At 41.9% G+C, this 27,462-nt stretch overlaps 1 protein-coding gene and 1 pseudogene across 1 annotated transcript; one reads left to right on the top strand and one right to left on the bottom strand.

Moving 5' to 3' along the window:
- Window positions 1-877: 877 nt before the first annotated feature.
- LOC108873727 (tripartite motif-containing protein 16-like) lies at window positions 878-3,003 on the top strand (annotated as a pseudogene).
- Window positions 3,004-3,385: 382 nt separating this feature from the next.
- LOC108873731 (SH3 domain-containing protein 19-like) lies at window positions 3,386-25,151 on the bottom strand. Its single transcript, XM_051075426.1, is given in 21 exon segments — window positions 3,386-6,175; window positions 6,273-6,367; window positions 6,543-6,717; window positions 6,928-6,962; window positions 7,439-7,689; window positions 7,777-7,855; window positions 8,344-8,533; window positions 8,618-8,912; window positions 9,039-9,375; window positions 10,130-10,201; window positions 11,495-11,660; window positions 11,662-11,763; window positions 11,766-12,014; window positions 12,016-12,654; window positions 12,656-12,801; window positions 12,875-13,043; window positions 13,130-13,265; window positions 14,155-14,236; window positions 16,087-16,127; window positions 18,377-18,413; window positions 23,736-25,151. Coding segments are annotated over 21 exon segments (3,495 nt in total). The 5' UTR covers window positions 23,827-25,151; the 3' UTR covers window positions 3,386-6,067.
- Window positions 25,152-27,462: the final 2,311 nt, after the last annotated feature.

Raw genomic sequence — 27,462 nt, 5'->3', positions numbered from 1 at the left:
TTCATTTTAAAGACAATCCATTTTCTGGAATGACTGGACCAAACTGAACAGAAAACAGAAAAAAAATGTTAACATGTGTTGTGTAAAAACTTATTTCTTTACATCTCATTAGCTCAAACCTCCTCAAAGTTTTCCCTGGAAAAGTAGATGCACTTTAAGTGTTAAAAAAACTTAAGCTCGGCTGACTGACGTCAGGGTGTTTTTCAGTGAGATGCTTTTAGGAAAACTAGTCCTGGCTTGAAGTGCAAGGAGACGTGAGAGCAACAGTGTTTTGAGGACATGTTGTAGACATGTTTTAATGCTAACAATGATCTGTAATGTGATGTGTGTTGATATGAAACTTGTATGTTTGTTGGGATCAGGGCATGGGCATTTGGAGAAAACAAAAACCCTGATTTGTATCAAGAAAAGATGCATTCAACTGTGAAAATAAAACTGATGCAATGGCATCATGTTATCCCACAGTGTCTTTGTTAATGCTGTCTTCCTGCTACATTATTACTTTGCACCTAGTGTGCATGAAGTAGGTCACACAACAGGAATATTTTTGTGAAAATTTAAAACAGTAGCTACTGGTACTGTTAGTACAATTTCGGATATTTACAGAGGAGTCAACACAACAAGAGGTACAAATACTCTGGATTGTGAATAACAGAGATTAAAGAGGAGAAATCATTTCTAACCATGCTACAATCACAATCGAGCTTTCTACCATGTTTCCAATACCAGGTTTAAAAGGAGGGCCAAAGTTCAAACTGGATCATAAACGTATATACAAAGGTTATAAAAGCTACAAAAGTTCAACTCCTTTTCCTTTTTTGGCTTCCTGTGTGACGCTTTTATTTGCTGAGAGTAAAGTTCAACTTGATATTCACTGTTGTTGAGAGGTGAAATGGCGCAGCAGGGAAATCAGGTGGACGGGGTAAATTCTGTTGTTCGATCTGTCTGGATCTACTAAAGGATCCGGTGACTATCCTCTGTGGACATAACTACTGCATGAGCTGTATTAAAACCTTCTGGGATGAAGATCAAAAAACAATCTACAGCTGTCCTCAATGCCGGCGTAGTTTCACACCGAGGCCTGTCCTGATGAAAAACACCATGTTAGAAGAGTTAGTGGAGGAGCTGAAGAAGACTGGACTCCAAGCCCCTCCAGCTGATCACAGTTATGCTGGACCTGAAGATGTGGCCTGTGATGTCTGCACTGGGAGAAAACTGAAAGCTGTCAAATCCTGTTTGATTTGTTTGGCTTCTTACTGCGAGCAACACCTCCAGCCTCACTACGAATCTACTACTTTTAAAAAACACAAACTCGTTGAGGCCTCTGTGAAGCTCCAGGAGACCATCTGCTCCCGTCATGATGAGGTGATGAAGATCTTCTGCCGCACTGATCAGCAGTGTATCTGTTATCTCTGCTCCATGGACGAACATAAAGGTCACGACACAGTCTCAGCTGCAGCAGAAAGGACTGAGAAGCAAAGAGAGCTCGAGCTGAGTCGACAAAAACTCCAGCAGAGAATCCAGGACAGAGAGAAAGATGTGAAGGAGCTTCAGCAGGAGGTGGAGGACATCAATCGTTCTGCTGATAAAACAGTGGAAGGACAATGAGAAGATCTTCAGTGAACTGATTAATATCATCAAGAAAAGAAGGTCTGATGTGAAGCAGCAGATCAAATCCCGGCAGAAAACTGAAGTGAGTCGGGTTAAAGAGCTTCAGGAGAAGCTGGAGCAGGAGATCACTGAGCTGGAGAGGAAAGACGCCGAGCTGCAGCAGCTCTCACACACAGAGGATCACACACAGTTTCTTCATAATTACTCCTCACTGTCAGGTGTTACTGCATCTACAGGCTCTCCCAGCATTAAAATCAATCACCTGAATCACTTTGAAGATGTGATGGCAGCTGTGACGGTGATGAGAGATAAAATGCAGGACATTCTCAGTGAGAAATGGCCACAAGCTGAGCCAAAGACCAGAGATGACTTTGTACAATATTCCCGTCAAATCGCAATGGATCCAAACACGGCAAATACGTTTCTGGTTTTATCAGAGGGGAACAGAAAAGTAACGTATAATATAAAAAATAAGCCATACTCTCAACATCCAGAGAGATTCATTCACATATCTCAGGTCTTGGGTAAAGACGGATTGACTGGACGTTGTTACTGGGAGGTAGAGAAGAAAGGGACTGTTGCAGTAGCAGTTGTGTACAAGAGTATTGGCAGATCAGGGGACTTTAATTCACATGTATTTGGATACAATGAGAAGTCTTGGGTATTACATTGTGATAATTACAACAATAGTTATACATTCAGACATAACAATACCTCAGCTACCATCTCAAGCCCTCAATCCTCCAGAATAGGAGTCTACCTGGATCACAGAGCAGGTATTCTGTCCTTCTACAGGGTGTCTGAAACCATGACTCTCCTCCACAGAGTCCAGACCACATTTACTCAGCCTCTCTATGCTGGACTTGGTCTTTATGGTTCTGATGGAGACACTGCAGAGCTGTGTAAGCTCAAGTAGACAGGGATATTAAAGAGGAAGAGGGTAGGTTAATGTATAGTCCTGATTAAGGACCTTTATACTATGTATCAAAGTCCTGGATGGACCAGAGCCCTGACATTTTAGTAGCTGAGAAGTTTGTAATGTGAAGAATGTTTGCAAACTGGAGTTAGATGCTGCTTTTATGATGGGTATTTTTCACCATTTTCATTTTATAGACAAAATGATTAATCAATAATGAAATTAACTTCTTATTGCATTAACATAATGGTATAATTTTATTTTATTTTCTGTTCCATACTTTTTATATGACAGCTTAGACTGTCATCCTGATGGGTTTGAATTACTGCTTGTTTAATGGCACGACACTGGTATTGGAAAAATCTGCTGTTATTGGATAAAGTAAAATTTTTGCATTAGAGTGAATGCTGTCTGAAAACACAAAACTATGTGAATTAACTGTGAACTATTAATAAATCTATATCTGTGATTCTCTACTTTTCCAGAGTGCGAGTTTTGAGTGTGAACATTCTCCTTCTTCTAATTATTCAGCCATTACATAGGTAACCTTATATAGCAAAATATAAATTAAGATTTAGAATTGGTGTCTTCATATTGATGATACACTAACTACACCTAGTTCATATAAAAAGTAGTATATCAGGTGAATTATTACTAACCAGACTGGACAGAACTTCCATCACTCTCTGGTGAAAATTTTACCATCTAATGTGGTTTTATTAACATTCAGCTGCCAGTCATTTAGTCAGATGTGACGTAGCTCTGAGTTTGTCACCTGGTGAAATGAAACACGATTCGCCTCAGCTGTAGAAAAACCTCCAAGAGGAAATATCAAAGGAGTAAAAAGTAAAAACCGTATGAATTACTGAAATGCCTCAAAGTTTTATTTGGATTAAAAAGTTGGAATGTTTGGTTATACATAAAATATCTGTTACAAAGCGATTTATAAATCTTTCTGTCTCACTCACATTTACACACACACACACACACACACACACACACACACACACACTAGTATACAGTCATTATACTGACGCACAGCCAGACCAACAGTTGCCACATGTAAGATTTTCTCTTTGATGAATTGACACCAAATAAGCTGCGATGACGTCTGCAAAAAGTAATCGAGAAAATCCTCCATGTTTTATCATCAATACTTCTAGAAACACGAGATGCTGTTTTTGAGTTGTAGTGTTTTAACAGAAGAAATGTGGGGGAATACTGGAGAAAAGACAGAAGTACAGTATGTTTTATAAAACTACAGCCGGAGCCTTGAATCTGAAAGAACCGCACCGCAAACTGTTCAGTACGTTAACGCTGTGACAAACACACTTCCTGTTGGTGCACAACTGTACTCACAACACAGTTTAACTGCAGGAAGCAAAAGCCAACCTGATGTGATCGCAACGGTTTCTGGTTCACTTGGTATATTTAAAACACCTTTCAGCCTAACTATAATAAACTATGTTTTATGAAGATATCTTTGAGTACCAAAAGTGATTTTGAAGTATTATAAAGCTTATTTTTCATATAATATTTAAGATTTAAGTTTGTAGTGTACAACTGAGTTCCATGGCTGGTTATTATTAATGTGTTTATGTTTGATTTTATTGAGCTGCTTAGTGTCGAGTTTTAATCTGTTAAATACAAATTGCGTAAACTTTATTTTACTTTACTGCCAACCATTTTCCAAAATGCATCAAAATGAAAACGCATCGCAGAACTTTTCTCAAGTGCACCACGTTTTATAAACCAAATGTCTTTTGGATATGTTGCTTTCATGTGAGCTTGGAAGAAAGTGAAGAAATTTAGTGAATATAACACAGTGTTCTAAAGTGAAATGTCTGCACTTCAATGTGTGGTTCATGAAGCAGTGTTGTAGTACTTGAGTCCAGGACTTAGATTTGAGTCCAACCCGAGTGCTGACTCAACTAGGACTTGAGCGCTGATAACTCAGGACTTGGACTCAAGCACTGGCTGCGAAATTGGAGACTCAGACTCAGACCATTTTTGTGTAATAGGCTGTAATACTTTGGCATGAAATATTGATGGCTATATTAATACTGTAGCAGGTGTGTTCAACTGTGATGACTCAGTCTTGGACTCAGGTAATGGGGAACTGGCTCTGACTCTTTGTTGACATGCTAGAGACTCCGAAGTTCAGTGAATCGACTACAACACTGTCACAAAGTAAGAAACCCTTCGGAAAACGGTCAGCTGTGACGTAAGAGCAATTTGTAGATAACAGATGAAAAAAAGACCTAGTGTTTTTTTCAGAGAATGATTCAGTTCAAGTTTCAAAGCTTTGGGAATGTCAAACTATCTTTTGTTAGTTTATCAATAGAGTGTGTGCAACATAAAAACGGTCTTTTACAGTCATTTATAAATAGCTACAGGTATCTACCAGTGTTATAAAACAAAACATTCTGACCAGTTGAATTTAACTAAAATGAAAAAGTCCTAATTATGAAAGGATAAAGTGTCAGGTTTTGGCCGTCATATCATTATATTTAGTGTTTAGGGAAACAGCACCAAGCTTCACAACAACACAAACCACAGCTGGTGTTTCCCCTCAGGAGGTTTCAGCAGGACGACCAACATCCTGCAAACACTCACCTCGCTGCCTGTCGGTCTCTTTACGGACAGAGTACCTATCAAAAAGCCTGACCCAGCAGTCGTTAATTCGGTTTTTCTAATCTCCTCCGGCTCTGGAAGAATTAATGCTCTCCACGGTTCACTATGTTAAAGATAAATGTAGTTTTAGGTTTTAACTGAGTTAAGTTAAAGTGAATTAATCCTCCTCTATAAACCTGCTGAGCTGAGGCTTTCCCTGTTCGAATGCTACAAGCTGGCCTGATGTTGAAAACGTATCCACTGGCAAATGGTTTGTTAAACATCTGTTATCAGATACAAAGATGAAAAGCTGAAGTCGTCTAAAAGCAGGCTCTAAAAGCAGATGTCCAGCCGTGTCCGACCTGGTTGCCGTTTTTCCATTATGTCCTGTCATGTGGATCGATTTGAACCTTTTAAACTAGTGCAGAGTTAAACCAGTCGTACACAGGAGCCTCAGGGGTCAAGTCCACGAGCCGAACAAGAAAAAAAAACAAGAGTCAAATTCAGTCCTGGTGGGGTCCGGAGAAAACATCACAACATGACAGGATGTGGAGACAAAATTCAACAACATAACATCAGTTTCACTCCGTCGTCAAGGCAGCACAGGTCCTGAGCTTAGTCGGGCTAAGTCTCAGTTGTCATGGTGACATCAGGTCAAAGTTGTCGATCAAGAAGTCAATCCGATCACGTCAGAGTTCCTGTTTCTCCAATTCAGTAACCAAGCTGCTAATAAAAACTGACCAGGCTGCTTTTGTTTGCTTGAAAAACATGAAAAATGTTTAAAAAACACAGGAGGATGCTGTGCGGTGTTGACAGGTCGAGGGGGGGAGTCACCAGTTCAAAAACCTCAACCTGTTCAACAGCGAGCGGCTGCAGACAACGACGCAAAGTTATTTTTCCCCATCAAATTTTTCAGGATTTCCCTCGTCAGAGAAGTGAAATGTAATTTTTAGGCACGATCCCACGCTTCCCACCCACAGCTCCCAAAATCCACTGCTCATCCACAGACTCCACCTGTGTTATAATGTCACCGACCTGCAGGAGGACAGAACGACAGGGAGGTAGAGCAGTTTTAGTTGATTTAATTTAAAAACAAAGTCTGTGTTTAGAATAAAAACTTCCTCTGTCACACCTTTAGTGAGAGCTCGTCCTCGCTCTCTGCTGTGAACTCAAACAGAGCCTTGGCCACTCCTTTAACCGCTGACTGCTGGACTGGGACCGACTCAGCTGGGAACATGAAGAGGAAACTGTGGTTAGAGAACTTGGCAGCAACACACAAGAAACAACCTCCAGCTGCAGCAAACAGTTATTTTCATCACTGATTAATCTGCCAGTCACAAGTTTAAAGTGACGTCTTCAAACATCCTGTTTTGTCTTGTTTGATTGTTAAAATGTGTTGTACCCTGGTGGGGCAGTGTGAAGGCAGCAGGGTAAAGACCCTCTCTACCCTCCAGTCTCCCTCTCCTCCACTCAGCATCGATGTGCTCAGTCACTCGGATCAACGCCCCCTTGTGGAAGGACAGATCCTCTGCAGTCTGACCGGGGAAGTCAAACAGAGCAACAGCCCACTCCTCTGCCTGAAAACACAAAAACATCCAGATTTAACACAGAAATAGCTTCACACAAATCAGATAATAAATCCACAGAATACACTGTATATATAATAAGTGAACATGGAACATGTTGAACGTGTGCGAAATGAAACATACTGCAACATAAGTCATCCCTCTCCTTTTTTTTTCTCCGCTAAAAACAGTTTGTGTGTTCAACAGTAAATCCACTCTCACCTCTGAGTTTGGATCCTGTGACGTCTTTGGTGCTGCTGAGAACAAATGCACAAAAAAAGACCATTACATTCAAATTTAGATGTGAGAAAAGTAAAAAGTCTGCTTTAAAATTAGCATAATATAAAGTTGTTTACACTTTTCATTCACATTAGATTTAATTTACAGTTAAATTTACGTTTTTACATTTTGTATGTTTCAGTTTCTGCACTTTTACTGTGATTCAACTTCACACATTTTTCTATATCAGTAGTTCAACAATTGTTTTACTGTTTGATAGGATAAAGACCTTTCTTTATTCTGCTGCAGTACGATGTAATATTACTCCAGAGGTAACGATTCTCTCCCTCAGTCATGAAGCTTCTGGAGCCAAATATTTTTTGAAGACACACATTAATTTTTGCTGTGCCGCTTCTCTACCACAGCTGTGTATATTTAACAATAAAATAAAACGATAAATAAGTTAAAAAATAAACAATAAACAAAGTAAAATAAACAGGATTCTTCAGCCCACCAGTGCTCTCTATCACTGTCGTATCCGCCGATGTGGTTTTTGTCGTTTCCCCCGGTGAGGACACCGGCTGTGGCAGCGGCTCCACCACCTCCACAAAGTTCAGGGGGAATATTCCTATTCGCCCGTGGATCTGGCCCCGCCCCCACTCCTGCCCTATGACCTCGAGGAGCGCGATGACATCACCCTGGGAGAAGGTGAGCTCGTCCTCCTCCTCGCCCTCGTAGTCGAACAAGGCGGTGCACCGAGGACCGCTGGTATCAGACAGAATATGCATGAGGAATAAATCTGGTGTCTGGTGTTTGGTGTGCAGTTTGTGGTGGTGTGTGTTTGTGTCTGACCTGACAGGAGGAGGGTCGGGCTGTTCTTTCTGCTCAGGCTGCACAGGCAGGATGGACTGAACGACAAAGGAAAACAAAACTATCATCAACTTATATCCTGTAAAATACAAAGCTGGGAAACAGAATGTCAGGGTCTGGCTATGTATTTAGTGTTATGATACTTATTTATTTTTAACATCACACTTAAAAGAGTAATGTAACATTGAAATTTGTGGTTGGATGTGTGCTCTGATGCACTAACCACATCCAACATTAATGTCAGTGTTCTGGAGCAAACCTGTAAGTTAACCCACTTGATATTAAATGTTTCAAAACCCTAAAAAATGAGCTTAACCCCAACAAATGAGTACAAAACAGGCAAAATCTTGTTTTAAATCAGGTATGTTCTAATCAGAGAATAAACAAGGTTATCAATGAGAACTGATAATGTCCTAACATGCCGAACTCGCACGTTTGATGAACTTTTTAAATTTATCGCCTTATTTAACAGATTCAGTTCTTAGTTTAGCCTGGACACACAGGTGGTCTGAGGCACAGGTGTTCCACTACCTGGGACTCCGGACAGACCAAGGTTTTCCAAGGCAGGTTTTGACTGGCTGTCCTGATCGGGGACAGGCTCTGGCTGGGTGTCCAAGTCCAGGAGACACTGTGACGGGTTGATGAGAGGGGCGATGGTGGTTTGACTCTTTCCTTCACCTGACAGGTGCTCCGAGGGCGCCGGGCTGGGGTCGTCCAGGACGATCAGGACTTCCTGTTTCTGTGGTGAAGTTGGGAAATTACACACCTCTGGGCTTAAATCTATGATCTGGTATTTTGTGTGTGTGTTTGTGTGTGTCCATACCGTGTAGCTGCTGTAGAGAGGATGTCCAGGTTTAGGTCTGGGGGGCAGAGGTGGTCCTCTCTTTGGTGCCCTCTGAGCCTGCAGCTGATTGGCTGTGACAGACGACGGAGGCGGGGCGGTCTGCGAAGGCGAGGACTGGCTCGCTGGAGAGACGGAGGGAGCAGGACTGGTTTTGGAAGGAGGAGGGATCTGGTTGGCTGAGGAGGTCGAGGAGTTGACAGCTGGAGGCGGTGGTCGCCCTGGGATGGATTTCATCGGTGGAGGACGAAGGGGGAGGAACTTCACACCTGAAGGTCTGGAGAGAAAGAGTGGAAACATCTGTGACGCTGTTCACACCCAAGTAAATTCAATTAACAGATATTCTCACAGTGGAGTCACTTTGCTCTTCAGTAAATTCAGACTCAACAAACGTCTTTCGTACCGTGGAGGAAGAGGAGGGTCTGAAGAGTTTGGGTTTGCAGTGCTGGTAGTTTCAGGTTTGGTCGGGATCGCAGGACCTTTCCTCAGCGCCGGAGCTGGAGCTGGAGCCGGGGTTGGAGCTGGAGCTGGAGCCAGAGCCGAGGTTGGAGCCGCAGCCGGAGCCGGAGCTGGGGTTGTAGCCGGGGTTGGAGCTGGGGTTGGAGGTTTGGCTGGGACCGGAGCGGTTGGTCCTGATGGTTTGGGGGTTGTAGCTGGGGCAGCTGCAGGTTTGGTTGGGACCGGGTTTGGATCTGGAGGCGTTGGTGAGGTTACAGTGGGTTTGGGGGCCAGACTGGGAGCTGGAGGTGGAAAACAAATGTCAAACTACATTATTCATACTATACTTACGATAACACGAACAGACTCAGACTGATGTTATAAGTTAAATTCCTGGTTTTGTCAGTGGAGTCTGGTGCTGATATACAGTGATGTTTCTGGTTAAAAAAGGATTTTACTCTTTAATAAAAAGATCTCTCTGTAGGAATCATCTCCATAGACGGATTACATTACAGACACTGTTCACAGTAGCAGACCAAAACACATACAGCCTGTAAGTTTCACACTGTTTCTATGTGGCACAGTAGCGATACCGTTCTGTGGCTGGTGTTAGATGGGAAAGTTTTCTCTCAGGGTTTGTGGCTGTGAAATGTATAAACCACCAGAAAACAAATAAAGACTGTAAACCAGCTGCTGCCGTACGAGGCCGCCAATAAAATCTGGCTAGTTGCATCACAAGTGAAGTTGACCAATCGTGCAGCTCGGCTGAAAACACCACAGCATACAGCTGGCAGCACACACACATCAAATTCACAGCAGACAAACACTGGAGGCTTTTTTCTTCTCACACAATCACAGCATTTTTCTTTCACAATGTTTGGATTGCATGATATAACCCCCCCTTCTTCTGACGCACACAACACATATTCACATCCACAGACTCACACACCACATAAAACCTCTCCACATGTTTGCATATTTCTGCCACAGAGCGAGCGACCGAGCATGATTTGTGTCTGTGAGCTCTCAAACGCTCCATTGTGCCACAGCTCTCACCGCTGGCTCGGCGTGGTGAGGTCAGCGCCGCCGGTTTGGTCGGGATGCCTGGACGAACACTTCCTGCTTTCACTGAAACAGCAACAAAAAGCAGAAGAAAAGAGAAGAAAAGTCAGTGCTGGGCAACGACCGACAACTAGATAAATATTACCCAGAAGGCTTTGCTGATGCACGTTTTTCACTTTAAGCCTGGTTTAGACACACTGACTGATCTGAACTCCTGCTGTCTGCTGCACGTGTGCTGGAGCTCAGGTCATTTCACTGTTTCAATATTTACACGAGGTCTGAGGGGAACTTCCTGCTTACAGTCCTTATCTACCAGATAACCTGAGCGAGTGTGTCGTCGTGTAGCTGCCCTGATAAGCTTTCAGTTTAGTTTAGTGTCACTGACTGAGCTTCAGAATGAGTTACAAAGGTTGGAACAATGAGCTGTTCGTTGTGTTTTTAAAACCTCGACTAGGTCAATATTTGTCCGAGCTGCTGGTACAGATTCAAATGTGCTGCTGAAAGATGGGACCAGTCTGGAGTCAGTGTTGATGCTGACGTTTGAAATACTCTGATTTCTGATGCCTCCGTATTGACTGCTGGACAGAGGTTCATTGTTTATCTCAGACTAAACAACAAACGTCTCTGCTCAACACTGGAAGAAAAGCAGAAGACGATGAAGACGGACTGAAGTGATGGCAGGATGTGACTCTTTCCTCTCTGCTCCGGACCGAGACTGATTAAATCCTTTCTACCAACATTTACCAACGAAAAACACCCATACGCAAAGATCGACTGTGGGACTTTACGAACTGATATTGAATCACTGAACTGAGGAAATCACGATTAAACCAAAAAGCCGTCGATCAGACATTTGACCTGTACTTGGATAAATCTGTGAATTATTTTCTTGATTGATTGTTTCTTCCATAAAATGGCAGAAGGTTCTTCACAGTTTCCTAAAACAGACCGAACCACCACAGAAAACAAGAAAATATACCCATATGAGAATCTGAAACCAGTGATTTTTTGGCATTTTAGTTTAAAAAATGACTTAAGCTTACTTTCTGCATGAATAGTTTGCTTTTTAAAATGCTATAAATAGTTAAAAATGCTTGTTTGTGTGTCCTGAAACTACAGCTGGTGTCTCTAAATACCTTGTTTAATCCAATTAACAGTCAAAAAACAGTCAAAGAAAAGCAGAAAATCCTCAAAATTAAGAAGCTGGAATGGGGGATTGTTTGGTCTTTGACTTAAACCACTGATCAATTATCAAAATATGTACTTGTAGTTCCTACTAGCTGCCTGCAGAGGTCAGTAAAGATCAAAGACAACCACATCCACCTTTAAGGAAGTGTCATTAACCAGATTAATCCTCACCAGACTGGTTTGCTGTGTCCTGCGTCTCAGCACCTCCAGTCTGAGTCTCCGTCTGTGCTCCACCGCCAACCTCCGCTGAAGGTCTCGGGGGCAGAGTTGGGGTGGTACGCCCAGCTGTGGGGCTCTTATCCTGGGGTGGTGCACCCATGCTGGCCCTGGGAGCGACTAGGAGGTCTGGGTGGGGGTTTGGCTGTGGAGGAAGCGTCACTGAGAGAAGGGGTGAGTTTGGGTGGAGGAGGCCTGGGGGCTGGGACGGGGGCGGGGCGGGGTTACTAGATGGGGGGGTTTCTGTAGAACACTGGGGTTTTGGTGTCACTGGGGGTTTTTCAGTGGTTTTGAAGGGTTGGGGAGTCAAAACTGGGGCGGATTTCGGGGCACAGGATGGTGCTGGTTCAGTGGCAGGCGGAGGTTTTGGGTTTAAGTCTGCAGGTGGGGATTCAGCTGTTTTCAGAGCTTCAGTACCACCTGAGTCTGACGCCGCTGCTGCCAAACCACCCTCCTCCCAGAACACCTTGCTGGATCGGTTTTGGAGCGTGTGAAAAGTTTTTGGGTTTTGGGGCGACGACGGGTGGGGCAGATTTGGCTGGTTGCCCCTGGAGACGAGGGCGTGGCCGAGGTTCAGGCCTCTTTGTGACAAAGTTACTGTCCCCACAGCTCCCATCAGCCACCTGCTGCTGCTGCTGCTCGAACGCTTGTATCCTCGCTTTCAGAGTCGCCATGTCCTCCTCTTCCTCCTCCTCGTCTCCGTCCTCGCTCTCTGATTGGCTGTGCCCACTGCTGTCGCTGCGGCGCTCAGGGAAGCCCCAGTCGTCTGAGCTGAAGGCCTCGAGCAGCTCCTGCAGGTACTTCCCCTGACTCACTTCCTGGTTTGCGGGTTCAGCTCTGGCGCGGGCGGCTAGCGTCGCCAAACCGTCCTCGCGCAGTTTCACCAGAGTCTGAACTTTGACCTCGTTGCCGATCGGCTGCGCGAAGAGTTTAGAGCGAGGCCGCGGTCGAGGACGCTCCAACTGGACATGGGAAGAGGACGACGTAGTGGGAGGAGCTGCCACGGCAACAGCTGCACAAGGCTGATCCGATTGGTCAGTCTGAGCACTGGTGGTCAAGGTCAAAGGTGAACAGAGATCGGCGAGGACGTCACAGCACTGAGTGTGTGTGGAGGACGTGTGTCCCTGGGTGTGTGTTTGGTACCACACTGTTACTGTTAAGGGAGGCGAGTGCTGATTGGCTGGTGGTGGTGATGTCATTAACGTGAGATGATTTGGGAGGGTGGGGGAGACGCGGTCGTGGCGGTCTCACTGGTCTTTTCACTGCAAGAAAACACGAGCAAGTTTTAAAGACAGACATTTATTAACAAATAAAAACAAGACGAGAACCACTCACCCTCTGGGTCTGGTGGCTCAGGAGCAGATCCTGGATCAGTCTGTGTGGCGATGGTTATTGTGGAAACCGGACGTGACGATGAGGATGAGGAGGAGCCGGGGGAGGAAGAAGGCAGGAGAACCTGCTCCTGTGTCTTCTCCCTGATCACCTCCTCATAGGAAGGAGGAGGCTGAGGAAGAGAATCAGACAGAGATTAAAGCAGAACTCGAATATTAACCTTCATCTCTCCCCACCTACAGACAGACAGACAGACACCTGTATGGACGGAGGGATCGTGGGTCCCCAGATCTGTGCTGCAGGTGGAGGGGGAGGTGGGAATCCTGCAGAGGCTCCTGGGAACCAGGAAGTGGAGGCCAGCGGCTCTGCAGACAGGATGGTGATCTCTGGTCGCCTGGCAACAGGACAGTTGGATAGTGTTTCTATCAGTGGACTAATTCATGAAAAATACAAATAGTTATTCCATACTATTGATTGCATGTATGTTTACTGTATTTTTTGTGATGTTTTCTGGTGAAACTGAAGACACATTTCCACATTGTGAACAACAGGGTTTTCATATTTGTGCAGCTTCAGAGCTAACAAAATAAAAACACACACTCACACTGGAGTTTTACAGGCTGCAATAACCAACAAAGAGCGAGACATTTTCTTTCATTTTCATTTTGAGCGAGGCTTTTTCTTTTGCACATTTTCATTTTCTAATGCATCTGTGTACCAGGTGTAACACTAATGTCTACTAAAAGCTTAGAGGGAAATACATGTAATGCACTTTTTTTCAGCATTCCTGAATGGTCTGTTTTAAGTTATGAGCAAGAGATTTCACACAGTAACAAGAGGTTTAACGATTAGAGAATAGTTTATAAACGTTTCTGCTGGTTCACATCCAAGAACCATCAGAGTGTGAGAGTGTGAAGCAAGGACAAAGCTGAATGATAAAACTGCTGCTGAACACAACAAGTAAATTCCTTACACTGAAGATTTATTTACTGTTAACAAAAGAGGTCACGTCTGTTGACTGAAGATATCCTGTTTCCTCCTGACTGGACAAACTGATCAGAGAGCATCAACATAATTAAACTCTAGAATAGAACTAACTGTTTTCCATAAGAATTTAACTACTGTTTGTATTTTTACTGCTATTTAATGAAGAAGAAGTGAGAGAGGACTTTTATAGGACAGATTCTTCACTAGTCAGAAGATTCACACTGGTTTATCCTCGTAAAACATCTGTAATTGGACATAAATCTGGTGAAAATGAGAGAAATCCAGCAGCGTCTCACCTCCTGTCTCTGTCTCTGTCCCTGTCTCGCTCTCTGTCTCTGTCTCTGGACGTCTCGGAGAGAGAGGTCGACCTGGTGGACGCTGAGAGATAACAACAGAAAAACAGGAAGAGTTAAAGAGCAGCATCTTTTTTCAGTTGTTCCTAATGAGCATCCGAGCACTTTTAATTCAAAATCTCTTTCACTGTCAAATGGCAACCAATCAGACGGGGTGGGACCCTGGAGGAGAAGCTTGTTCTGGCCGGGTCTGTCTGTCAGACAGGAACTACCATAACAAAGACAGACTCGAATCATAGCCTCTCGGTTGTACGCCTCCATCAACCAGTCCAGTTGCAGTTAATTAGCATTTGAATTCTTGAGTTATGGACAAAATACATTTAAGTAAAGGGATGATGCTAGACCATCAAACAACAGCAGTGGTGGTATGTTGACAACATGTTGTTGCCTTAGGAACGAAACTGACTTGCAGCGCACTTCGACCAGAGAAAACCACTGTGTGGACACAGGCTGTAAAGCATCACACAGCCTCAGTGAAGTGCAGGAACGAGCAGATGCTGGATACATGAAGTTAAAACAGAGTGGAGGCTTTAAAGTGGCTCATGTGGAAATTTAAATCAGGTTTCAGGAAGTTAAAACAAGAAAATGAGCACTCTCATGTTTGCACTCAAACCCACAGAGCTTTATTTAAAACCCTCATCCATATACCTAAACTAGAGGACAGACATTAAACTTTTTTGTGGTTGTTTAGTACCTACATTTTATGCTACTTTATACTTCTACTCCAGCTACATTTTCCAACACAGCTACTAGTTACTTTTCAGATGAATATATTACAAATGAACATGTAAACATGATCAGCTTATAAAATATGAAACATTATTTTAGAAATACAAATACCACTTTCACAATAGAAAATTATGCTTCTATAGTTGATAATATATATGATAAATGCAACACTCTAAATGGGACCATTTTGAATAATAACTAAACTTATTATATATACTTCTACTTAAGTAAAAGTTTTGCTGATAATAGAGTACAATTATACTGTGGTACTGCTACTTTTACTTAAGTAAAAGATCTTAATTCTTCCTCTGGCGCTGCAGCAGTACATGTGGTTAAACAGCCGACTGTGGTGACAGTCCAGCTGGATTTTATTACCCCACAAAAGGTCAAAATGCATATTTCCTATTTTTAAAAATAGAAATGGCAAAAAACTTTTCCAGGCCACAACTCAGATGAACCTCAGATTTCCTCAAAGCTCTGTTAGAAAAATCACCAACTTTTCCTTTGCTCTGACAGTTTAGACTTTACTCTCTCAGGAATATATTCATCTTAACAATTCTTACCAATTACTAATTATACTAAGTTAAAAAAAAGATTTTATGCACCTTCCAAACAAATCAGTTCACCCTCAAACTGGACGGGCTGATGAAATGATTTCCACAATGAATGGAAATTAGTGTGCATACTTTATTTTGATTATTTATTCATGAATTTCAGGGCGTCCACTTTCAAAATGTTCATTTGTTCAGCACCCTTTAAAGTATGGAAACATACAGCTCACTTAAAACAGTCAAAAGTTAAAGTAAGTACCTTGAGATAACTTCTGTTGTGATTCAGCACTACATAAATAAAATATGACCTGACTTAACTTTTAAGTTGAAGATCAACCCAGCAGCAGCATCTCAGTAATAGTTCTTTTGGTTTGTTTTTGGTTTTTCAGCACTGATAACAGTTTTCCAGCACATCTTATCTTCTCACAAACCCCTGAAACTATCTGTAAAGTAATTACAGAGTGATTTAGGCAACACGGCTACTTGTTTAGACTACTTTCTCTTTCCCTGTACTCTGCACAGACGCAAACTTTGCAAACCACTGCAATGAAATCAGTAGCAGGACTTCATGAGGAGTTGAAGGATGAATACTCACTTCTCTTGATGGCAGCTCTGATGGAAGAGAGAGGACCCTGGCTACAGAAACAGAAGGGGGGGAGAGAGAAAAAAGGGAAACCATGAGTCACATTATTTCACCTCTGTTGCTATCTACTCCCTCCCTCTCTCTCTGTTTTCCAGTGACAAACATAGCTTGGTCATCCCACCCAGTCCTCAGTATTGGAACTTGATTGGAACTTGTATTGGTTGACCTGAGATCTCCTTAGTGGACCGAGCCCAGATACAACATCAGCCAAATCCTGCTGAACTCTCAGGACTGATCGCTCCAAATGGCTTTAAAAGTAAACCAATATTTGCTCTGAAGAATGAAGCGAAAGCTCCAGGAAATGTTTTTTTAATCATCAGAGGAAACTGAAGGTATCTAGAAACTCAGATTACACAGGAAGTATTCAAGTTCACGTCCCGGTAAAACATCCCACTTTTTGTCCAAAAAGACATACTCACCCAACAGACTATTTTCTTTAGCTAAACAGTTTCCTTCTTTGCTGTTGTTTTTGAACCTTAAGAAAACCTCTAGAGCAAAGACTCCCATTTTTCTAAACATCCCAGAGAGAGACAGAATCTGGAAAAAATGTCCTTGTTATTCCCTGATTGGGAGCATTCATCAAAAATTCACAGATTTCACCTGTCTGCAACCCGACCTGTCAAAATGATTCAAAGACATTTCAGGAGCTCCAGGATCATCAGAGGAAAGCCAGAAACTGAGGCCAAAAATTCTTCCCATTTAAATGGAAAAGTAGTTGTTGCTAGGCAGGGTAGGGAAACAAAGTCAGACTTACCCAGATGACAGAAGGAGGTCAGACGTTTTTCAGCATGTCTCACTCTGTCTTATTAATTGTTTAATTGGTTTCTTGCCTTCCCTTGCGTCTTTGTCTCTGGATGTCTCTTTTGGTCTCTCTCTTTCTTTTCTTTCTTTCTCTTTTTCACCAGAGCTGCTAACCATGACCAGACACACATGACTCACTCCTGACACTGCCCAAACCTCACTGCTTTACTTTAAACATCGATGGAAAAACACTCCTCTTATCCTCTTCTTTCCATTTCCCTCTAAATCACTGGAGAAGGGTTGGACAAAACAGACTTTAGACTTTCAGAGGTGTTAATTTAAAACTTGATGGTCGTTTTCTAGTCCGAGTTAAACTTGCTGAGTGTCTGATTTGTGAACACTGTCCCTCTTCGCTGATGTTGTTTTTTGCTGTGTTTGGCAAATGTGGTCATAGCTTTTTCCGCTCGACCCATTACATCATTTTGGGGTGTGAGTGACTGATGGTCCAGCGGTTCAGGCAGAGACTGATGTTAACTCACAAGCACAAAAGCTGCAGCAAGAGGTGAGACTAGGGGTCAAAGCAAACTAGTCATTATGATGGTTTAGAGCAGCCACACTCATAGATTTGGTTAAGAAGACGTCAGTCATTGTAGAGATATAGATCCCCATCCTTGAAGGTATTTATACTTGGTTGCACAAATGAAAAGTGACAGCACTTGTATGAAGGATGAATACTCTTCTATACCTATCTGATCTGATTTTTAGGGCTTGTTAGTAGATCAGTTTTAAATGTGTTCGGCCTGAGGTGAGGAACTGAAAGTAATTTACTGCAGTTTGGTCCAATGTCCAAAACACTGATGTGGCAAAGGGAGAATCTGCCAAACTCAGAAAAACCTACTTGACTGAGTATTTCCTTGGCACCACCAGAAACTACGGGCTCAGAAATGATTTCCTGGTGAATCTCTTTACTTTGTTGACCACCTTTTATGCACAGTCGGCTGTTTGGTCGTGCCTTGGGGGCTTTCAAATGTTTCACAGCCTTCTTACCGTCCATTTTGTTTCTCTAGTTACAGTTCTTTAAGTGAAATAAACCCAAACTGAGGCTCTGTTTCTCCTAATAAACACACACACACACACACAACACACACACACACACAGTCTTTAAACCCTGTGACTTCTCCGGCTTGTTGCCATGCCAACCGGCCAACAGCCAAAATACTTTCAGGAGTGTGTCAGACCAAAAGGAGGGAAAGTAGTCCTTACAAGCCTGTGAGGATACTGAAGAAAATAGTCCCAAGGAGCAGAAAGACAGATTAACTGATCAAGCAAAACATCTTTCCTGACAAGCTGTGATCAAAGACGTCAGACCTTTCACCTGGATTCAAACAAACCAAAAACATCTTGGCACATGGCTCACATTAAACGCATACTTCCTGGTAACAGTTAATCATCTTGGCGGAACTGCCAGGTAAGACAAAAAGGAAAAAGAAAAACATCTTACCTGTGACGATGCTCAGGTTTACGTCTGTCAGGACGACCTGCAGGAAGAGAGACAGACTGTGATTAATATGTAATTAATTAATAAATACATCCATACATCGAAACAAATTTTAGTTTTGACTTTATGTGTCAAACACCAAAAGTGGGTATGAAATGCTTGGTTAGACTCCTAGACTTGACTTAAATTGGGGTTGTACTTTCCACATGCACAAGTACATGAGGGTCCACGTAACGCTAATTTGTCATCAGGATGTCTGTGTTCAGATCAGGAATCCTGATCTATCTTTAGACTACATTTTTTATTGGAAAAGTTCTTTACTTATTAATTCACACCACAAATAGGTGGTGACAATCAAAGCTTCTTAGAACATAGACGGGCTCTATATGACAAAATTACAAACAGAGGGTCTTAATGAGGAACTGTTTTTTAATTAAGACCAGCTAAACCTACAAAGACTGGACAATCACCATGCATAGATTCCACCAACACGGACTGTCCTGACTGAAAAAATACACTATCACAACACACTGAGTTCTGGTAGTAGACGACTCCAGAAACCTCATGAGAACGTCAACCGTGTTCTGGTACCAAAACAAACATAGATGGAAACCAGCAGCTTGCACTGACAGGCAGTGACACTTGTGCTCAAAAGTCCAAAAAAGGAGAAAAAAGGGGATTTCCACAAGAACAATCATCAAAGTCATGTGGGTCAAACTGGTCCTCTGTTTGGTTTTGTGATTAAAAACACTCGTCTACCTTACAAGGGAGTGATGCATTTTCAGTTTGTTTGGAAAAGACAGGAAAAGAAGAACTGGTAATCAGTAATAGCACCACCTACAGAAACTACATCAACATAAAATCCAAGGAGGAGGACGTCACAACCCCCCTGCCCACACTTGTCAGGTGATCACCACATTTATCAACATTGAGCAACAAAAAAGAAGTAAAAAAAAAACAAAACTGTGGATTAACGTGTCCTCAGCTGAACCTCCTGTCATCACCTTTTCAAGGTGAATCCGAGAGCAGAGGAAGAAAGGGGAAAGAAAGAGGAGTGGATTTTTCTGTCTGTGTGTGCATTTTCCCATTTCCTACCTCCTTTCCTCTGCTTCTCTTCACACCCCAAACTGATAACCAGGTCAGCTTGGCTTCCTGTTGTGTCCAGAGACACTAAACGTTGACGTGTTTGGAAAATATCCTGCCAAAACTCCTTTCTTTCGCTTCTTTCCCTTTCTATTCTGCTATTCCAAAAGTCAAAATTTCTCTTTTCTCTGCTCTGTCCTCTTCTTCTCTACTCTCTCCTTCTCTGAAACTCTGACCGGACCGCCCGTCTGCGCTGGCCGGCTCTCTGATTGGCAGAGAGCGCCTGTGAAGCAAGGCTGTGATTGGCTGCTGAGGGATTCTGCTGGAGTCATCAGGAGTTTTAACACTTCCAGATGTTTGTCCTGCAGCAGGGCTGGCTGAGCTTTGTGCTGGAGCTGCGTTCAAACACGCAAAATGCAAACCGCAGCAGATTTTCTCCAGCGTTCGTCATCTGGTGAGTTTTCTCATTTGGCACGGGGGGGGTCAGAGGTCACAGGTCCGAGATCGGAGCTAAAAAGGATGTATTGTTTTGAGGAAGGAAACTTGAGGAGGCGTGACCGTCATGACAGCAGACTACACTTTCTTAAAGCTGCTACGTTCATATTTTTAGATTAATAATAGAACATGAGCTGACTCTACAGCTCCCTCATTTTAGCACCTTTTAAATTCACTTAATCTAGCAAGTCTGTTCTTAATTGATCCTTTGGGCTAAAAAATGTCAGTAAATTGTGAAAAATTCTGTCAGTTTCCCAGAGCCCAAGGTGATGTTTCCAAATGTTTAGTTTGGTTCGGCCAAAAGTTAAAAGAAACAAAGATATTACGTTTATTATTGTATGTAAGACTAAGAAGACCAGAACAGTTCAACACAGGACAGAGCATTTAGCTAACTTTTGGGGTTTTTGATTAAAAAAAGACATTTGTAGGGGTGTAATGATTCTGAAACAGTGATACAAACGTCAGCAATCTTGTTTCGCCATATAGGAAGACAGAACCACAAGAATAACACTATAACACGTCTAAATCACAAAATTACTTCAATCTAAAGTCAGGGTAAGCTGTATATTTTGTAAATATTACATATTACAACCTATTTTATTGTCTTTCAACTGGCTGAGTCATGTGACTATTTTGGTCCAATCATAAACAAATGATCGCGCCTGTGGTAAAAGTTAAGCTACTTTAATTAGCTAAAGATTAATAATAACCCTGAGGTTGCAGACACCTCAGCCACATTACTAGTCATGAATACTCAATATTACAGGGAAATACTAAAGATTTGAACTCAACCAAACACACTGTAACTGACACACTCAGTATGTCTGTCTGGTAGGAAATCTTTCTCCTCACTGAAAGAAAAGTAGGACGCTAACAGATGACATTAAACCTTTGTTAAAAAGTCAACTAGTTTCAGCATCTTTCCTTTTTTTAAATTGCAAATATGAATACCTTCACTCTTGTTCACTCTTTGTGTTTCTTTCTAACACAGAACATTTTTAAACAGAGCTGTAATTTGCCCTGAGTGACTTACAATGTTTTGAGAAGCTGCATTTCCCAAAGCTAAGGAGAGGCTGAAGACAAATGAACTTCAGATGCCAGAAAAATTAATCACAGATTGTGTTTAAATCCACAGAGACCAGAACCACAGTGAAGGAATGCTGCACACAAACACAAACACACGGACATATACTGTGGCTGCTTCCCAGTGTTTGAGTTACTGCGCTGCCAGCCCAAATATTTCACATGATTTCCAATTAAATTCCCTCCATGTTGCAAAATATCAGCACCTCTGTGGAGACAAAAATTCTTCTGTCAAGCTAAAAAAAATAAAAACATCTGATGAAAAACGCACATTTGAAACGCATTTGATGAAAACTCAGCGACCTCTGCTTGTCACAATCACATGCCTGAGTTTTATTGCACAACACCAGCTGACTAAAGACTCTGGGAAACACATGCTCCCTGTGATCTGTGTGTTTTTACCATGTTTAAACCCTTTTCTTAGTCGTATGTAGACCAGCTGATGAATCAAAAGCTCTGGCAGGTGGATTTCTTTCTTCTTGTTGTCACTGGACGACGGTAAATACAGGTGGCTGTAAAACCAACAGTCTGAATGTGTATTGACATTGAGGAGGCCAATTTATTCACCTTTTCCCTTTAAGAAACGAGTTTCAGCTGTCGTACTGTATTTCCCCGTCACATCAACTGTCACCTGATATCACCTGTCAGTGGAATTTTAACTTCCTGTTTCTTCTCCTTCTGTTTACACCAAACAAGCTGGAAACAGGAAATGCATCACAGCAGAAAGCGATAGTCCAGAGCAGTAACTGGAAATGTCTCAATGGGCAGAAGAAAGTCTTCCACCATTTCCTGATCTACTTTATGTGGGAGGTATAATAGCCTTTTCTCTTCCTGTAGTGGTCACACAAATAAACCAAAGCTGAAAAATATACAATCATAGCCAAAATGACACCAACTCTAACGAGGAATAAACCATTTCTGCAAACATTTTTCAATATTTATGGGCTTCTGACTGTTACACAATATGAATAAAGTTACAGTGGCCTTGACCTTTGACCATCAAATTCTAATGAGTTCGTCATTAAGTCCAAGTGAACATTTGTGCCAAATTTGAAGAAATTCCCTCAAGGAGTTACTGAGATATCACGTTCACAAGAACAGAACAAATGCACTGCAGTTTCAGTCACTTATTTGATTCAGTACAGAACTATTTGCCATTTTGTCTTATTTTGTCCAACCAACAGTCCAAGATCCAAAACTATTCTGTCTAATGTCACATGTGACTTAGAAAAGCATCAAATCCTCATATTTAATTAGCCGGTGACGGCAAATATTTGTCATGTGAGTTTAAAATAATCACTAAAGTGCAGTGCTGGGCTGGTATTGTGTCATCAGAGTTTCACTTCAAAGGTGTTCAGACTGTTGTTGTTTCCAAAGATATACCCAGCCCTACCCACAGGGCTGAGGTGAGGACGTCATCTGAAAGGCTTCTGTGGGATTAAACACATTTACAAAGAACAGCCTAGAAAAGTCAAGACATGTTAAATTATAACTTGTGTTTCCTTGAATGAGACGGAGAGCGAGAACGAGACAAAGAGGGACGACTCGTACGTTAAACTAATGGCTGTAAGACTTGGCACAGGCCTGCACCATTACAATCCACTGGGAATGTTTCAACGAGTGTGTGTTTCTGCCTACATGTGTGAACGTTGACCTGGATGATGATATGTTGACATAAGAATTTATGACTGAAGCTTCAGGGTGGTCACACCTACAGTCATACAGTACATACTGTCAACAGCTTTGAATCAGTCGTTACTGTGATAGTGGTCAATAAAAAAATCCCTCTTTTATCTTAAGATCTTTTTGTTGTCTTTCATTATTGATGAATTTATCAAACATTCACTTGATTAATAATAACACACAGCACGTTTCCTCAAACCACAAACTGCCTGGTGAGTCCAAAACCCAGAGGTGACAAGCAAACATTCACATTTGAGAAATCTCAGAGCTGAACATGAGCACTTCAAATGTCTTGTTTTGTTCAAACAGAAACACCCAAACACTCAAAATATTTAGTTAATAGTTTAGCATTGTTTCACTGTTTGTACTTGAAGAATAACTTTAAAGATTAATCTATTATCTGTATAGTAGCAACCTGTAGTAACCTCTAATCCTACACGTCAATGCCACACAGAAGTCCCTTTAAAAATTCAACACTTTTAGAAACAACATGCACCCTGCCTCCAGTTATCCTACATATTTCTTTTGGTGCAAACAGCTTTGTATCAACTCTATATTTTGCATATTAAACCCCTCAGATACTGGTATTCTTAGTCCAGCTTGCACAGTATATACAATGACCAAACAGTTTCATCAGTCCCCTGAGAGATTTTACAGGGAAACTACAAATATCACAGAAGAGGAAGATCCTGAAGGAGTATTGAGGATCCCACTGCAGCTTAAATGGCATCATAAAGTCACATAAAGTTACCACAGAAATACCACAAGTCCACAACAACAACATTAAATACAAATAAAGTATTTTATAAGAGTATGTTGAGCAATCGTTAGAAATGTTCTCTTATCTGAGCGTCTGTAGTTCCAGTTTAAGACTGTATTTACACTTTAAGCTTGAAAATGGACTCGTGACAACTTATTTGTCGAATATATATCGATAAATGTGATCGATGACAAGTGGAATCAGTTGAAAACAGACGAGATAAGTGAATATTTTTCGCTGTTTTTTTGTTTGTTTTACCTCCGGAGCTGTTCGGCTGTCGTCGGACCACTTGTTCCCGGGTGTCCCTCATCATGTTTTCCTCCTCTTCCTCAGACCGTGCCTCGGCCATTTCTCCTTTCTACCTTACTTTCTTTTTATCCTCTCTTCTCCTCGTCCTGTCGTGTCTGCAGGGGAAAATGGAGCCGGGTCAAAACAGAGACGGCAGCAGAGGCAGCGGCGGTGGCGGCAACATTATCCCCCTCCTGTTTTGTCGTCGCTAACATCCACCACCGCAAACACAACAACTCGGGACAAGTTCACCCGAACACCGACAACTTTAAAAGCCCGAAACGACCTCCGGGATTAGTTAAACACTTCGGCTCCGTGCTCGGCAGCTGCGGAGCCGTAAAACAGCGTAAAATCCGCTGTTGTCTCAAAACAATAGTTGTCGTTGTGTTGGGTTTCGGTTAAAGAGTTTCTCCGAGCTTCCCTCTCTGTCCCCCCTCCTCCTCCTCTCTCCGGTCGCGATACAAGCCGCACGCTCTCCAGCCGCGTGACGTCATCAACGGAAGAAAAGGAAACATGGAGATAAGAAAAAATATGGAGGATAAAACGACAACAGTTAGCGTAATGAACCAAACTTCATAGGCAACTAAACAGTGACGGTAAGATCCAGAGAGCTGGCTCGAGGTGAAGTACGAGGATGACAGGTGCTATTTAATATCAGTTTCTTTTCTTTTTGAACAGTCAAGCAAACGACCACAAAGATGCAAAACGACAGCTTGACATGAAATGAGGTGCAAAACAACCACAAAGAGACGCAAAGAGACATAAAACAACCACAATGAAATGTAAAACGACTGCTAAACACAAAATACAAGAGACAACAACCCCCAAAAGATGCTAAAAACCACAGAGACAACAGCACGTGAAACAACCACAAAGAGATGAAAAACGACCACAAAGACAGACACAACAACCCCCAACAGATGCCACACAACCACGAGACACACAACAATCAATCAAGACATACACAATGACAAAGAACGACTGCTATTCACTAAATATGATACAAAACATCACAAAACAACTACAACCAAAAGATTCAAAATGAAAACAAAACAACTAAATAAAAAACACAAACAACCCAAAATCATAATGATGCAAAACAATCACAAAAGAAAAAAAAAACACTAGAAGACGTAAATCAGCCACAGAATGAGACAAAGAGACGGAATGATGCAAAACAACGACACACAGACTCAGAATGACCAGAGACACAAACTGACAACAAAGTGACACAGTGCACACACACACACACACACACACCAGCAGCAGAGATTCAAACATGGCAGCACTGAAAGTGTTCATGACCTAACAAGTGATAGATCTATTTTTGCAGCTGGTGTGGCTGAAAATGCAAACTGTGTATACAACACCAGATGCAAATGAATACAGCAGGAAGTGTATTTCATGTGTCAGTGTGACCTCTGTGCTTGCTCTAAAATCATTACACGACTGACACAATGTTAAAAGATAGAGACGTACTGATGACATAGCCAGAGAGACGGTGCTGAGAACAGGAATGTAAACAGTTATTACAGGTCTAGACGAGCAGCAGCAGTTGTTGTTGGCACGGAGGATAATGTGTTTTCATTCAGGCTTCAGCTATGCAGCCAGATCAGCCAGGAGATGTGTGTTAAGTTTCACTTTGAGGTTCAGAGCTAAAAAGTACCGAAAATCCCTCTGATGCCTGATCATCCATCAGTGAAGGCTGAACACTGAGCAGCTTTTTCACTTTATTTATATGTGATGAAGAGACAAGCTGAGAAAACTAGTTGAAAGTAGATTTTCATTTTTTATAATTAGCATTTTTAATTACTTACAAGCATACACAGACTTTCAGTGAAAATGCCACACAAATCTGAAATGAAAAATTGAGAATTTATGAATATGCAATATATTTTTTTATTTTAACTACTGGACACAACATGTCGCCTATTCCACTGAAACTGAAACTGGGTGTGGTATTATCAGATTTAAGGTGACAGATGAAACAAACCACAGTTTTGAGACTTAAATGGTTCATCAGTAAATTGTAGTTCCAGTGTTTGGCCACTAGAGTGCAGCACTGACAGCTCTATCCAAACAGCAGCTGGTGACTGTGGCAGTGAAACAAATCTTTCAAATAAGATTAACTCACCTAACTCTCCCAAAAAAGATTTAAATGATTAATAAATGATCAAAATAGCAGGAAATTACATTTCTGTAAAGTTTATATCAAATCTTTAAACGTTTATAAGCCAGTATTCACAGCTCTTGAAGCGGATGCTGGGACTTTTACAGATAACACTTTGTGGTTTTAACATATTGATGGTTCTGAGACTAAAGTAGCCATTTTTAAAAACTTGAATAATGTTTTTTTTTTTTTTTTTAATAACATTTGAGGTGAAATGAGGTCAGTGATGGATGAGGACGCTGGCTCTGGTCCAGTTGACCTGTGTTGTATTGTTGAGCAGATTATCGCCTCCTGTAACGCCAGCCGTTAACCTGCGTTTCCACGGTGATTAACGGAGCCTCGTCGTTAACGGCATCACTATTCTCTTTGTATGGAGGGGGCGTGGTCTTCTGTGTAAGTGGGCGGGGCCACACGGTTACCTAGCAGCCAGAAGCGCAGTGATTGACAGCTGAGCGGCTTAAATCCTCAGGGACGGAGCTCCGGTCAGAGACGGGTCGGTCTGGACCTAAACTACACAGGAGCTCGTGTTTATAAGAAGAACCCTCCGGATTTATTCTAGTTTTCTGGACTCGAACAGAGTTTTGGAGCCAGTTTATTTTTGTTTGGTGAAGGAGGAGCAACAGTTAGAGACGGACGGTGTTTTAACTGTGACAGCTCATCACAGGTACAGGTTAGTCTAATATCAGATATGATATAATGTGACCTGTGTTTTTCACTGGAGAGATAAATAATGGAAAGTTAACAGTTAATAAAAGGAGCAAAAACAAATGAGATTATAAAATGTTTTAGTATTAAAGAGTAAGTAAAGCACATTAAAGACTAATAATGACAACGACTAGAATAAATCAGCACATAGGCTTTTATAGAGCAGAGAAATGATCAGTGTGAGAGAGCTGAATGTTGAATACAAGATCATTTAGACTGAAAAACAAGAGACAAACATAAAGCAGGTCTGAGACTCTACTGAACTGAATGAGTAGAACAGGACAGAGAAGAATAGAGAACAAAAAGGAGGGAAATACAGTAAGAAAAAATAGAAACAACTTCAGACTAATAAAAATCAAAGTAAAGCTGAATAGAATAAAATTCAAGAGTAGAACTCGATTACAAACAGAGCAGGTGTCTGTTGTGTTTGTGGGGATGAAATATCTACTGTATTCTACTGTTATCTACTCTGTTTCAGTTGGTGTTTGCTGAGTAATACTGTGTGTGTGTGTGTGTGTGTGTGTTGTAAGACGTACTAAGAAGGTGAAGCATGTGCTCAGTCACACAGTTCACTGACCTGTAACATACACATACACTGACTCTGTGGTGGTGTGTTCAAGTGTCACTTTTGAAACAGTGATGCGTTCACGGGCAGAAGACCCAGGAGAGAAACCCTTAATTAAATGAGACCACATGAAATGGTCTAAAACAGACACATGTTCTGTTACAGGAACTACACTCGTCCTGTTGTGCTGCTGTTTTGTTTCTGTTCGCTTGGTTTAGTTTTTCCTTCACTAAAATTCATATTAATAATAAACCATA

This window comes from Lates calcarifer, linkage group LG14 (genome assembly GCF_001640805.2).
Source record: "Lates calcarifer isolate ASB-BC8 linkage group LG14, TLL_Latcal_v3, whole genome shotgun sequence".
Taxonomy (NCBI): Eukaryota; Metazoa; Chordata; class Actinopteri; family Centropomidae; genus Lates; species Lates calcarifer.
This window is presented reverse-complemented; position numbering and strand designations above follow the sequence as displayed.